General features: G+C 39.9%; 1 protein-coding gene across 1 annotated transcript; it reads right to left on the bottom strand.

Moving 5' to 3' along the window:
* Positions 1 to 9,049: 9,049 nt before the first annotated feature.
* LOC109238268 (RNA-directed DNA polymerase homolog) lies at positions 9,050 to 9,442 on the bottom strand. Its single transcript, XM_019404706.1, has one exon. The coding sequence runs from the start codon at positions 9,440 to 9,442 to the stop codon at positions 9,050 to 9,052; it is 393 nt and encodes a 130-aa protein (XP_019260251.1).
* Positions 9,443 to 13,584: the final 4,142 nt, after the last annotated feature.

The raw sequence follows: 13,584 nt of genomic DNA, 5'->3' as shown, positions 1-13,584 counted from the left end.
TTAGTTTGGGTCATTTAGGTTTTATTTTTAGGAGACGCATATGCTAGTCAAAGTTTCTTGGTTTTACTCACAGGAGATGTATATCCTAGTCGAGTCTTTAGTTTACTCTCATCATTGCATCAATAGCATAAGTGGTTTACAGTTTTGCTAACAACTCACAAATCTTCCTAGTGCAAACTAGGGCAGAAAATTTTATTGATTTTGTTATTCTGATTGGAGGCACCCACCTGGAGAACGAGGGAATTCGTTTCAATTATTACAAGTTTTAAGTCAGTAGCAGGCGCCCATCTAAAGAACGAGTGAAGTCATTTTAGAATTCAATTCAAGTTAGAAGTAGCAGAAGCTCGCGGCAAGAATGCGAGTTAACAGTCCGAGATGACCAACAGAAATAGTCTCAATCAAAAAAAAAAGGGAATCCAAAATGCAGAAACAGATGAAATATGTGAACTGCTCAATACATGGTTGAAGTTACGAGCACTGCATGTCCGGTCATGATCTGAAGAAGTGGTGGAAGAATGAACTAGCACCTGCAACTAGCAAGCATCAAGGTTCAAATCAAAGGTCTGCATGAAGAACCATTCAAGACTCAAGATCAAGCTTCTGAAAACTTATATATAGGAATCTTGTAACTCATAGCTAATAGACTTGTTTAGTTCTTTTAAATTTTGATTTTGATGTAATAACAGGACTGTGGAACGGAACCTCGGCGGAGCGGTATCTCACTCGACTCTCTCATCCTCTCCACACACTCCATCACCTCATTCACTTCTGAACTACACGTGGCCTAATTCCTATATAGCCAAGTATATGTAGGCGCTCAAATACCAGGGCTTGGTCACATTCTCTTTTCTTTTAGTTTTTGGTCTCTTTAAATAAGGGTCGGGTCAAAAAATATGTCATGTCGTTCTTTGTCTGAAAATTCTTCGTGTTTCCAGTCAAAGAGGTGCAGCTGTAGACATGTAATTTTTGACCCGCAACGTCTTCAAGCTATATTATCAGTTTCGCATATTTTATATATTTATTTAAGTTATTTGAATTTTTCTTGAATTCTAATATACTATTTTTATTGTTATTTTATTTAGTATTTAAAAAAAATCGAAAACACAAAAATAGTTTCAAGTCTATTTAATTTAAGGTTAATTAGTACTTAGTGTAGTAATATTATTTTCACCTATCTTTATCTATTTTTATTTTCATATCATCTTGAAAAATACCAAAAAATAGTTTCACAATATGATATTATCTATTTTAATTAATTAGAGTTAGTTATATATTTTATAGTATAGATTTTACATTATTTGTAGAAAAAAAATTAAGATTTTGGGTTGGAAAAGAGACTAATTAATTCTCTCATACACAAAAGAGAACGGAACCCTTAGGAGGAAAAAAAAGGGCAGATCCTGATTTTTTACGAAAAGACAGCCGTTCCCTTCCCCCCTTCAATGAGCCATTTGTTCAGCTCCACAAAAAGAGAACAGCAGACCTGAATCTCCTAGGAGAAAGAGGCCGGCGGCGACAAGCAAAAACAGAGAAAGGGAGAACGGCAGAAAAATTACATCCACACCTCATCTTCTCGTCACCTACTCCCATAATCATCATCGACGACAGACCCACCCCAAGAGAATAACCATCCAGTCATAATAGCATAGTTTAAAAATGTGAAAATTGGGCATAATTTCTCACGTCTTGTAAGAGAATTGAGTCTTGAATTCCCTTTCAAGTTGTTCCCTAGTTTCTGTCTTTGCAGCCAACACAACATTATCAAGATCTCAAACTGCTCGTTAGCTTCTTTCTTCTTGTCCAACAAACCGTAGACTATTCCCTGCCACCAAGTTTTAAAAAGGGTCAGATTCGATAGTTCTGCCCATCGAGGTTGCGATTCCAGTTCGAGTTTATTGTCCATAACTTGCTTGAGTATTGCAGTTTTTTTGGAGATTCTTTTGCACTGTACCCGCCGGGAAATTTTCAGCTAATTAAGATCCATCAGTTCTCGTTATTTACTGATGATATTGCAACATCTCGTGTTTGTCTCAATTTTTGAGTGTTATATGTGTTGGTCCACCGTTTCTGCTCCTTATTAATTATGATACTTTAACTGTTACCTTTAGATTAATCAACCAATTTTAGTGAATGATGCTTTTTAATCAGTTAATAATGGAGGGACAGTAGTATATGAGCTAAGAGTTCGTTTGGTTTGCTAAATTTTTCACGGTTTGTTAATAATTCGTTATGTTCCCTTTTGGTGAATATGATTGCTTTTGCTGGGAATTCATGGAAGCTAAAGTTTATATCTTTCTCTCACAAACTATATTCATAATCTTTTGGCCTAACAATGAACCCCAAATATAGTAAGATCTAACATCGATAGTATGCTTTTAGGCACGCTCTTAATTAATCAAACCATCGTAATTATGTATATGTTCGCGTGACATAGTTGTGATTTCCAAATTAAAGGCAAAGTATGCGTTCGCGCAACTTTGGTAAACAATCTTCAAATTAATGATAAGTGTTATTAGTTGTGTACACGTACGCGTGACATAACTTTGGCACACCAAACAAAAACGAGTACACGTACGCGTTACTCATTTCAAGATAATTCCATAATTACGAATAATCAAGCAATTAAAAGTAGTAAAAGGTAAAAATGTACATAGGTTCTAAAATGAGTAATTAGACCAATTAATTAAGCCAGGTACTTTTATTAAAGCGACCGTCCTAGAACCACGAAACTTGGGAATGACTAACACCTTCTCCCGGGTTAACAGAATTCCTTACCCGGTCTTCTGTGTTCGCAGACCATAAATAAGAGTAAAGATTCCTTGATTTGGGATTTAAAATAAACCGGTGACTTGGGACACCATAAATTATCCCAAGTGGTGACTCTAAATTTAAAGAAATAATCCTATTTCAGTTATTGTCACTTTAATTAGAAAAGCTCCATAAACCCCTAGGGTAAAAAAAGGAGGTGTGATAGCGGTTTCGTTATTCTGGAGGGTTCAGTAGTGCTCCATCTGGGGTAGAGATCGGTTCGCGAGGGGTCAGTCTAGCAGGCCTACATATCCAGCACTTCCGCCTCCTCGGGGTTATCAAGTGCGGCCCTATTTCAGTGCCATTCCAAAGAGCTCCTACCGTCCACCAACTATTCAGGGTCCCTCTAGTGGGTATTCTGGCCATCAGGGTCAGACTTCAGGTCAGTAACCATCATTCCGAGAGGTTGTTTCGAGTGCGGGGATCTTGGTCACGTGAGGAGGTTCTTCCCCAAGCGTTGGGGCAAGTTAGTACAATAGGGTTCTCAGCCTATGATTACAGCACTAGTTGTAGCACCAGCCGCCCAAAGGCGCGGGGCAGGTGGGTAGGGGCCGTCCTAGAGGTGGAGGTCGTCAGGTGGAGGTCCGTCAGGTGGAGGCCAGTCAGGTGGAGACAAGTTAGTTGGCACTCCGACTAGGTTCTATACTTTCCCAGCCAGAACATATGCAGTGGCCTGAGATGCTATGTGCGCAGCAAGCAAGAGATACTGGCTGAGGTGCGAGACAACTTAAGAATAGTGGCTAAGAGAATGATGAAGTAGGCCGACATAAGCATGAGGACTTTGGAATTCAATTTTGGTGACAGGGTGTTACTAAAGCTTACACCACAGATTTGGAAGAAAATCAGAAGCAAGACGCGTCATCGTGGGACGATTCCAAAGTATGTTGGCCCATTTGAAGTTGTAAGAAAGGTGGGTGAATGTCACGACCCAAACTCCCACCGGAGCCGTGATGGTTCCTAACCCTACTTGCTAGGCAAGCCAACATTTTCACAATAACGATGAACGCAATAAACACAATTTGAAAATCTCAACAATGGGACTGTCATGAAATATCTTAGCAAGACAACGATAACAAAACTACAACCATCCCAAAGATCTGGTGTCAGCGAGTACATGAACAATAAAACAGTAATAATTGAAATAAATGAAAGAGAAATCCAAAGTCTACGAACGACATAACGGCTACCTCATAGTCTCCTCAAGCTGGTAGTGGTGCGAACTCTAGTAATCACCGCGCCTGGAAGTACCTGGATCTACACATGAAGCCTAGAGTCTAATATGAGTACAATCGACCCATGTACTCGATAAGTAACAAACCTAAGCTTGGTCTGAAAGTAGTGACGAGCTCAGAAGAGAAGTTAGTGTCCAACATCAATAATAAATTAGAACCTAGGATATAATAAAGATAGTAAAATTAAATAACTCAAAGATATCACGTTCGGCTCATTCACAATTACGGGAAAATTTATACATGCTTTTCAAATATAATAGTTGAAGCCAACATAGATAAGATATTTCTTTTACCAGCTAGCACAAGAAAGAGTATATCTCAATACCTACATGTCAAATATACTTGTCAAGTTAATTTCACCACACTGAAAACATCAAGTATAACCACACTAAGCACGTCATTGTGTTTGGCACAATGCCCCTCACCATCACACCCAACCACACTCAGAACTATACGAGTGCTAGCACAAATGCCCCTCACCGTAATATCAGACTCCGGAGGGGCGGATACTAGCTGAAGCGCTAATCAATATCACATAGCCCACTCGTGGGGCCTGGTGCACGCGTCTCCCTTAATCAGTACTATATCGCCCAATATGGTCATGGAATACGTGTAACCTCAAAATCAGTACCAAATCGGCTCTATGGCCCAGCCTTAGTCATCAACCGCTCATGTCTAAGTTAACCACATATCACAGTACTCAGTTCAATAGTGTTACACATATGAGGCATCAAGAACATGTGAGAAATCAAAATTAGAATGCAATGAGACAGAGATATCATACACGGATATAGCATCATGACTGAAGGTACATCTACAATTAAGGCAAAAAGCGTAAAATAGCAAGAGTGGCCCTATTGTGTCTAAAACAAATAAGCACATAGCCTAGACATGATTTCTAACATGAATCATAGCTCAAATAATCATACAAGCAGAGAAAACACAGATATGGTATGATAGCAAACATGTCTCATAGTAGTCTAAAATCCACACGGATCATCAATACCCCGGTGCACGCACACACGCCCGTCACCTAGCGCGTGTGTCACCCCCTGCACATCTCAAATATATAGTTCTCCGGGATAACTACCCTCAAATCCAAGTTTAGATATGTTACATACCTCAAAATGCATAAATGAATACTCCAAAAATCCCTTCCTGCGAGAATCAACCTTTGAATGGCTCGAATCTAGTCACAAACAACTTAATATCATCAAATGATGTCGTAGGAAAAAAACCAAACGTTGAAGCATTGATTTATCAAAATAAAAAATTGAACACAGGCTTGCACCCCAGAACCCAACAATATTACAATTTTCAAACACACGTTCGAATACGAGTCCAACCATACCAATTCCATCAAATTACGGCTCTGAATCAGGGTTCAACTCCTCAAATTACATTTAGAAAAGATTTTACTAAAATCCTCAATTACTTCACTTAGATTCATCAATTAATTGCTAAAACTAGGATGGAATCACGAATAATGAACAAATTCGAGTAAAAAAGCACTTACCTCAATCCAAATAGTAAAAATCCGACCAAGATCGCCCAAATCCGAGCTCTCTAACTCAAAGTGTGATAATATAACCAAAATCTTCGAAATAGAGCACTTAAGTAATCTACCCCGCCGTAAGCATCGCGATCGTAGACAAACAATCGTCATCGTGGAAGTCTAAATCACACCAGCTCCCGAATGCCCTTCGCAAACACGGTTTAACAGTCGCGATCGTGACATTCATCGACTTAAACCTTCGTGATTGCATCTCCAGTCTTGCAAATGGTAAGGCGTATCTACGACCTTTTCCATACTACCTCAACCCTATGCGAACGCAAGGCCCTCTCGCGAACGCAATTGCCAATGGTCACAATATACCGCGAACGCGTCCCTACCTACACGATTGTGAAGAATTGCCAGCTACCCAAATTCCTCTACGCGATCGCGAGCTAGCTCCACGATTGTGAAGCATAATAGACACACCAGCAACTCCCAAACACCTAGGAATAATGTGAAACCACCCCGGAACTCACTCGAGGCCTCCGGTACATCGTCCAATCACACCAACCAATCCAAAACATAATATGGACCTGCTTGAGGCCTTAAATCACATAAAAATATCAGAACCACGGATCGCACCTCAATTCAAACCTAAGGTACTAATGAACTTTCAACCTCCAAAGCTCATGTCGAACCTTAGCAAATACACTCAGAATGACCTCAAATTATGCATGAAAGTCACAAATGACACAACAGACCTACTCCAACTCCAGAAACCAAAATTCAAACCCGATATCAATAAAGCCGACTCTCAGTCAAACTAATTAACCTTCCAAACCTTCAACTTTCCAACTTGCGCCAATTCACGCCAAGACGACCTAGGAGCCCCCAAATCAAATCCGAACACATGCCTAAGTCCAAAATCACCATACCAAGCTAATAGAACCATCAAAACACCGTTACGGGGTAGTTTACACAAAAGTTGAACTCCGGTAAACCTCTTACAACTTAAGCTTTCAACCTTGGGACTAAGTGTTCGAATTCACACCAAAACCATCCCAAAACCAAACCAACCACCCCGGAAAGTCACGTAACCATAAATACACATGCCTAAAGCATCAAATAGGGGAACAAGTGCTAATATACTCAAAATGATCAGCCGGGTCATTACATTCTCTCCCTCTTAAAATAAAATTCGTCCTCGAATGAGTCCTGAATCATTCCTGGAGTCTCAAAAAGGTTAAGATATCTGCTCCACATCTCTTGCTCGATCTCCCAGTAGCCTTTTTGACTAGGATCTCTGTCCAATGGACCTTCACTGATGCTATATTCTTCAACCTAAACTTTTGAATTAACCGATCCAAAATGGCTATCGGCTCCACATCATAAGTCAAAGCCTTATCCAACTGCACTGTGCTGATGTCAAAAATATGTGATGGATCACCATAATACTTTTTTATCATGGAAATATGAAACACTGTGTGAACTCCCAGGAGACTAGCTGGTAAGGCAAGTCTCTGGCCAACTCTCCAACTCTCCAACTCTCTCAAGCACCTCAAAAGGACCAATATACTTAGGGATCAACTTGCCCTTCTTCCTGAAGCTCCTCACACCCTTCATGGGCGAAACTCTAAGTAGAATCTTCTCACCCACCATATAGGCAACATCATGAGCCTTCCTATCATCATAACACTTTTGCATGGACTGCACAGTATGAAGTCGCTCCTGAATCAACTTCACTTTATCCAAAACATCACGGACCAAATCAATTCGCAATAACCTAGTCTCCCCAGGCTCAAACTAACCAGCTGGAGAACGACAACGCCTCCCATATAAGGTCTCATAAGAAGCCATCTAGATATTGGACTAATAGTTGTTGTTGTTGTTGGCGAAATCTGCTAATGGAAGAAACTGATCCCATGATCCCCCAAAATCAATGACACAGGTATGTAACATGTCCTCTAAAATCTGAATAGTGCACTCGGGCTGTCCATCCGTCTGGGATAAAATATGATATGTACTCAGCTTGACCTGTGTGCCTAACTCATGTTGCACTCTCTAGAAATGCGATGTGAACTATGTGCCTTGATCCAAGATAATAGACACGGGTACACCATGAAGGCGAACAGTCTCCTGGATATAAATCCTGGCCAGCTGCTCTAAATAATAGGTAGTCATGACTAGAATGAATTGTGCAAACTTGGTTAGTGTTTCAACAATAACCCACACTGTATCATATCTCCTCAAAGTCCATGGAAATCTAACTACAAAATCCATAGTGATACGCTCCCACTTCCACTCCAGAATATCAAGCCTCTAAAGCAAACCACTTGCTCTCTGGTCCTCGTACTTCACCTGCTGAAAATTCAAACACCGAGCAACATACTCAAAAATATCCTTCTTCATCCTCCACCACCAATAGTGCTGCCTCAAGTCTTGGTACATCTTCATGGCACATAGATGAATGGAATACCATGAACTATGGGCCTCCTCAAGTATCAACTCTTGCAATTTATCCACATTTGGAACACAAATCCGGCCTTGTAGCCTCAATACCCCTTCATCACCAATAGTAACTTCCATAGCATTATCGTGTTGCACTGTGTCTCTCACGACAGGCAAGTAGGGATAATCATACTGACGCACCTTGATGCGCTCAATCAAGGACGACCGTGATACAACACAAGCGAGAATCCTATTGGACTACAAAATATCCAACCTCACGAACAATTTGGTCAAAGTTTGAACATCCAATGCTAACAGTCACTCAACTAGAATATAAGCAAGACTCCTCATGCTCTCATCCTTCCTACTCAAGGCATCGACAACCACATTGGCCTTTCCCAGGTAATAAAGAATGGTGATATCATAGTCCTTTAGTAGCTCTAACCACCTTTGTTGCCTCAAGTTCAGATCATTTTGCTTGAATAAGTGATGGAGACTCCTGTGATCTGCGAACACCTCACAAGTCACGCTGTAAAGATAATGGCTCCAAATCTTGAGCACGTGTACAATAGCTCCCATCTCCAAATCGTGTACTGGTAGTTCTTCTCGTGGGGCTTCAACTGACACTAAGCATAAGAAATCATTCCACCCTCATATATCAACACACATCCAATGCCAATCCGTGAAGCATCACAATAGACTATGTAAGAGCCCGAACTTGAAGGCAAAACCAGAACTGGAGTTGTAGTCAAGGCAGTCTTGAGCTTCTGAAAGCTTTTCTCACAATCATCAAACCACCTTGATGGGGCACCATTCTGCGTCAATCTAGTCAATGGGGCTTTTATAGATGAAAACTCCTCCACAAAATGGCGATAATACCTATCCAACACAAGGAAACTCCAGATATCAGTAGCACTAGACGGTCTGGGCCAACTCTGAACTGCCTCAATCTTCGTCATATCGACCTTAATCCCCTCCAAGACACTACGTGGCCTAATAATGCTACCAAATCAAGCCCAAACTCGCACTTGGAGAATTTAGCATATAGCTTCTTCTCCCTTAAAGTCTAGAGCACAATCCTTAAATGATGCTCATGATCCTCATGGCTGAGAGAAAACTCTAATATGTCGTCAATGAAAACTATGACAAAGGAATCAAGATATGGCTGAAATACGTTGTTCACCAAGTGCATAAAAGTTGTTGGGGAATTGGTCTTCCCAAAAGACATCACCAAAAACTTACAGTGACCATAACATGTCCTAAAAGCCGTCTTCAGAACATCTGAAGCCCGGATCTTCAACTGATGGTACCCCGATCTCAAATAAATCTTTGAGAATACCCTAGCACCCTGAAGCTGATCAAACAAGTCACCAATATATGGTAGTGGGTACCTATTCTTCATGGTAACCTTATTCAACTGCCTGTAGTCAATGTACATCCTTATCGAGTGGGTACCCATCCTTTAACTACTTCAACTCTACCGATGCCATGCGATACGGTGGAATAGAGATGGTTTCAATGCCCGGCACCAAATAAATACCAAAAAAATGTCTCTATCGGGTGGCATGCTCGGTAGATTTACATAAAACACATGTAGGAACTCCCACGCAACTAGAACTAGCTCAACAGTAGGAGTATTGGTAATAACATCTCTCACTAAGGACAAATATGCCAAACACCCCTTCTCAACCATTGGTTGATTCTTCAGAAAAGATACCACTCAACTAGGCACATGATCCACGGAGCCTCTCCACTCCAACCTCGGCAACCCTATCGTAGCCAATGTCATAATAGAGTAACAATCAAGAATAGCGTGATATGGTGACAACCAATCCATGCCCAAAATCACATCAAAATTTACGATACTGAGCAATAAAAGATCGACTTCTAGTCTCGTAACCCCCAGTGGTCATCACACAAGCCCGATATACATGGTCCACCATAATAGAGTCACCCACTAGTATTGATACATGAACATGCATATCTAAAGAATCACGAGGCGTATCCAAATAATGAGCAAAGTATGATGACACATACGAATAAGTGGAACCAGGGTCAAATAACATTGAAGCATCTTTGTGGCATACGCAAACCATACATGTGATCATGGTGTTGGAAGAAACTGTCTTTGGCCTGGTGGCAAAATCATAGCAACGGGCCAGACCACCGCTTGACCGGCATCCTCCTCTAGGGAAACCTTGAAATGATTGAGCCCCACCCCTAGCTGGTTGTCTAGATGGCTTAGCTACTGGTGCTGAAATCATAGGATGTGACCTCTACTATGGAACCCTACTTAGAAGTTGGGGAAATCCCTCTTGAGATTACTTAGTCTCCACACTCAAAGCAACCCATCCTCTGATAAAGTTGCTTACCCTAATAATCCGAAAAACTGCTTGTGGAACTCTGAGTAGACGGAGCACGGTAAGAAATCTGTGCCTACAGCACACTGAATGATGACTCAACTAGGTGAGCTCTGTAGGAGCTGGGGCTAACTGATGAACCACGAGGTACATGATAAGCTACTTAAGCGGGCCTAAAAGAACGACCTCCGTTGTAATGTAACTGGTCTAAAGATTGTTGATACCAGATTTTTCCCAACATATTTTTATACTCAGAATATTCTCAAAATAGCATGTACATGCATATATAAGCATGCCCAAGAATGTTGATGTCTTTTCCAATTTTTAAAGCTTTTTTAAAATCATTTTATTATTTATTTTAGTAGTACAAAATCCAATAATTATTCCCAAAACTATCATTTTGGTGAGTAATTTATTTCCATCCTCATATTTACACCACAATATAATTAAGGTGATTTATGCATATTTTTATAAATTTATTTGATATTTTTAAGCTAAATTGCATAAAATTGCAATTATAGCCTATATTACGATTAATAGCGTTTTATAATTATAAAATTATTCCCAGTATTTTTAGATTAATGTTTATATATTATTAATTAATTCAGTGCTTTCAATTTACTTTTAAAATCATTTTAACTATTTTAATTAAATTAAAAAGGGAGAAATTGGTTATTTAATATATAGCCCATTACCATTTCAATTTTAGCCAAAATCAAACCCCCAATTTCCCAGCCCTATTTTTTATTCAAACCTGACCCAATTCCTAAATTTCCCGCCCCTGACCCACTCAAATAACCCGCCCAGGCCTTTACTTTTAATCCTAGCCGTTGATCAACGGCTCACACGCATCCTTTCCTTTTTTAATCCACCAACACCCTCAACCCAAAATCATTTCCCCTTTACCCGCCGCCCTTGAATCCCTTTCCTCTCCAATCCTCTCTGCAACCCCGTTCAAACCCTAGCCGCCGCCGCCCAAACTAACCCTAATCCCCTTCAATTCCCACCGGAATCCATGGCTTCTTAGGCCATGGAAACCTCATACTCACCTCCTACTGCTCCTGTGAGCCTGATGCTCGAAGGATCGAGGACAGACTTTGAGGGTCTTCACTCAGATCTTCGCCGACTCGAGGTTTCCAGCCATTTCTGGACATTTCCGGCCTTGCTCCGGCATATTCTAGTCTCCTGAGTCTGGTTATGACTTTATCCGACTTAGATCGGATCTTTTTAAAGCCTTTCTCACTCTAGGGTTCTTTCGAAACCCTAACTATTCGAGGTTTTTCTCTGATTCCTTTTAGATCTTTTATGTATCTATGCTATGCGTGAATTTTTTAACGATTTCCCTAAGTTTTCCTTTGAAAATTGCTTTCAAAACCCTTCTTTTCCGATTTAGGGTTTCTGGAAAGTATTCAAGTGCTTTTATGATTTTTGCTTTCTTTATTATTTGTATTGTTTCTCTTATTGTGTTCCTGTATCATGTTCTCACTCGCTTTCCACTATGTTCTTATACTTGCTCTATTATGTTCTTAGGTGTTCTTCTACTGAGTTTCATACTCCGTTATTGAATGTTCTTTTGCTGTGTTTTCTATACTCCGTCCTGGCATATTCTCCTACTGTGTTTTCTACGCTATGATTACCGTTTTTTTTACCATGCTTTGCTATCTTCATCCTCTATAAGCATGTATTTCTTCTGCTGTTTCTTCTACTGGTTCTTCTACTGTTTCTTCTACTGTCAGTTGTTCCCTCACTACACTTCGAAACTAGATTCCTCACTCTGTTTGCTTTGATCATTCTACTTGTTTGCGTGCTTTCTTATGAGCTTCTAATAGAAGCCACTAAGCCTGTTTTTGACTACTTGCCTCTCCATCTACGCATTCGATTCTTTCTACTGATTTTTACAAGGTCATGGCAAAATTCTTCATGTTTAGGCATGTCTGTGTGCTTTTATATGTGTGTTGAATCTTTCTTTAAAAGGATTTCAACTATTAATTGAATCAGAATCTTTTTGGGGGCTTTAATTGATTGTACTAATTTTCCTTGAGTAAAACCTTTTTCTTCACACCAAATATTTGGACTTGTGATTTCGTGGCTGTCAATTGATTCTTTTTCCTTAATTATACAACCATGTACTTTCAAAAAACCTTGTCCTTAAAATAACCTTTTATGTATTTACCCTCAATTGCATGCTTTGCACAAAGAGTCTTATGTGACTGATTAAAAATCAAACTTCAATTATTTTCTTACCTTATTTCTCATGACTTTCACACTATAAATACCCGGCCTTTTCTTCTCGCAACATAGTGAATACACTTCAGACTTCACACTTATAATTCTCACAACCTTTTCTGAATTTTCTTGTCTGCACTTTGGCTTTACAAGATCGCCGCTTTCTTTGCTTATCTTTTTTTTTAAAAACTGGTATGTCTTGATTCAATTCCCAGCATCATCCCAATGTGTTTATTTACAGTCTTTTCGCCTATGTCTACCTTCTGCAGAATTTGACATTGAAATGCTTATGTGCTATTGTTTGCTTTACTTTTTTGTAAACACTAGTTCCCCATCCCATTTAACCCCATATGTTTGTAAGTGGGGACTCAGGGGTGTGCTAGCACCCCAAGTTCAACTGACAAGCTGGTCAGGGGTGTGCCAGCACCCCAAAATGCTTGGCATGACCACCAGCTTGCCATTTCCCCTCTACTGCACCTACACTTACTCCTAGTCTCTATGTTCTGCCCCTCTCCTATGAGCCTTGCTTTGGGACCTCGAGTTCCCTCTGAACTTGGACATTTGAGGGTTGGCCCTTCCACACTGCACTATGTTCTTTACTCTGCAATGATATTTGGGGTGTAAGCATTGCCTGGAATTCTTGAAGTTCCTTAGAACTTTGACACATCCCAAATAAGAGAAAGGCTTTGAAAATTCGATCCTGGAAGTTGGTTTATCTCATATTATTAGACTTTGAGTCTGGATTAGGCTGATTAGATGTAGATGTAATCACTGATGTAATTTTTTCCTTTTGATTCGCTTGGTCTGTAATAAGCTTTGTAAATAACTTTATAATAACTACTGGGGTATAGTGAAAGGGGATGGGACTGAATGCATGCCAAAAGGGGTAGAAATCATGTCTATAAGATATTTACTCTTTAAAATTCTGCATTTTCACATAGAAATCATGTCTATAGGATATTTACCCTTTAAAATTCTGCATCTCACATAGAAATCATGTTCATAGGATCATTAC

This window comes from Nicotiana attenuata, unplaced genomic scaffold, assembly GCF_001879085.1.
Source record: "Nicotiana attenuata strain UT unplaced genomic scaffold, NIATTr2, whole genome shotgun sequence".
Taxonomy (NCBI): Eukaryota; Viridiplantae; Streptophyta; class Magnoliopsida; order Solanales; family Solanaceae; genus Nicotiana; species Nicotiana attenuata.
The sequence above is the reverse complement of the archived record's forward strand: the minus strand, read 5'-3'. Positions and strand labels throughout refer to the sequence as shown.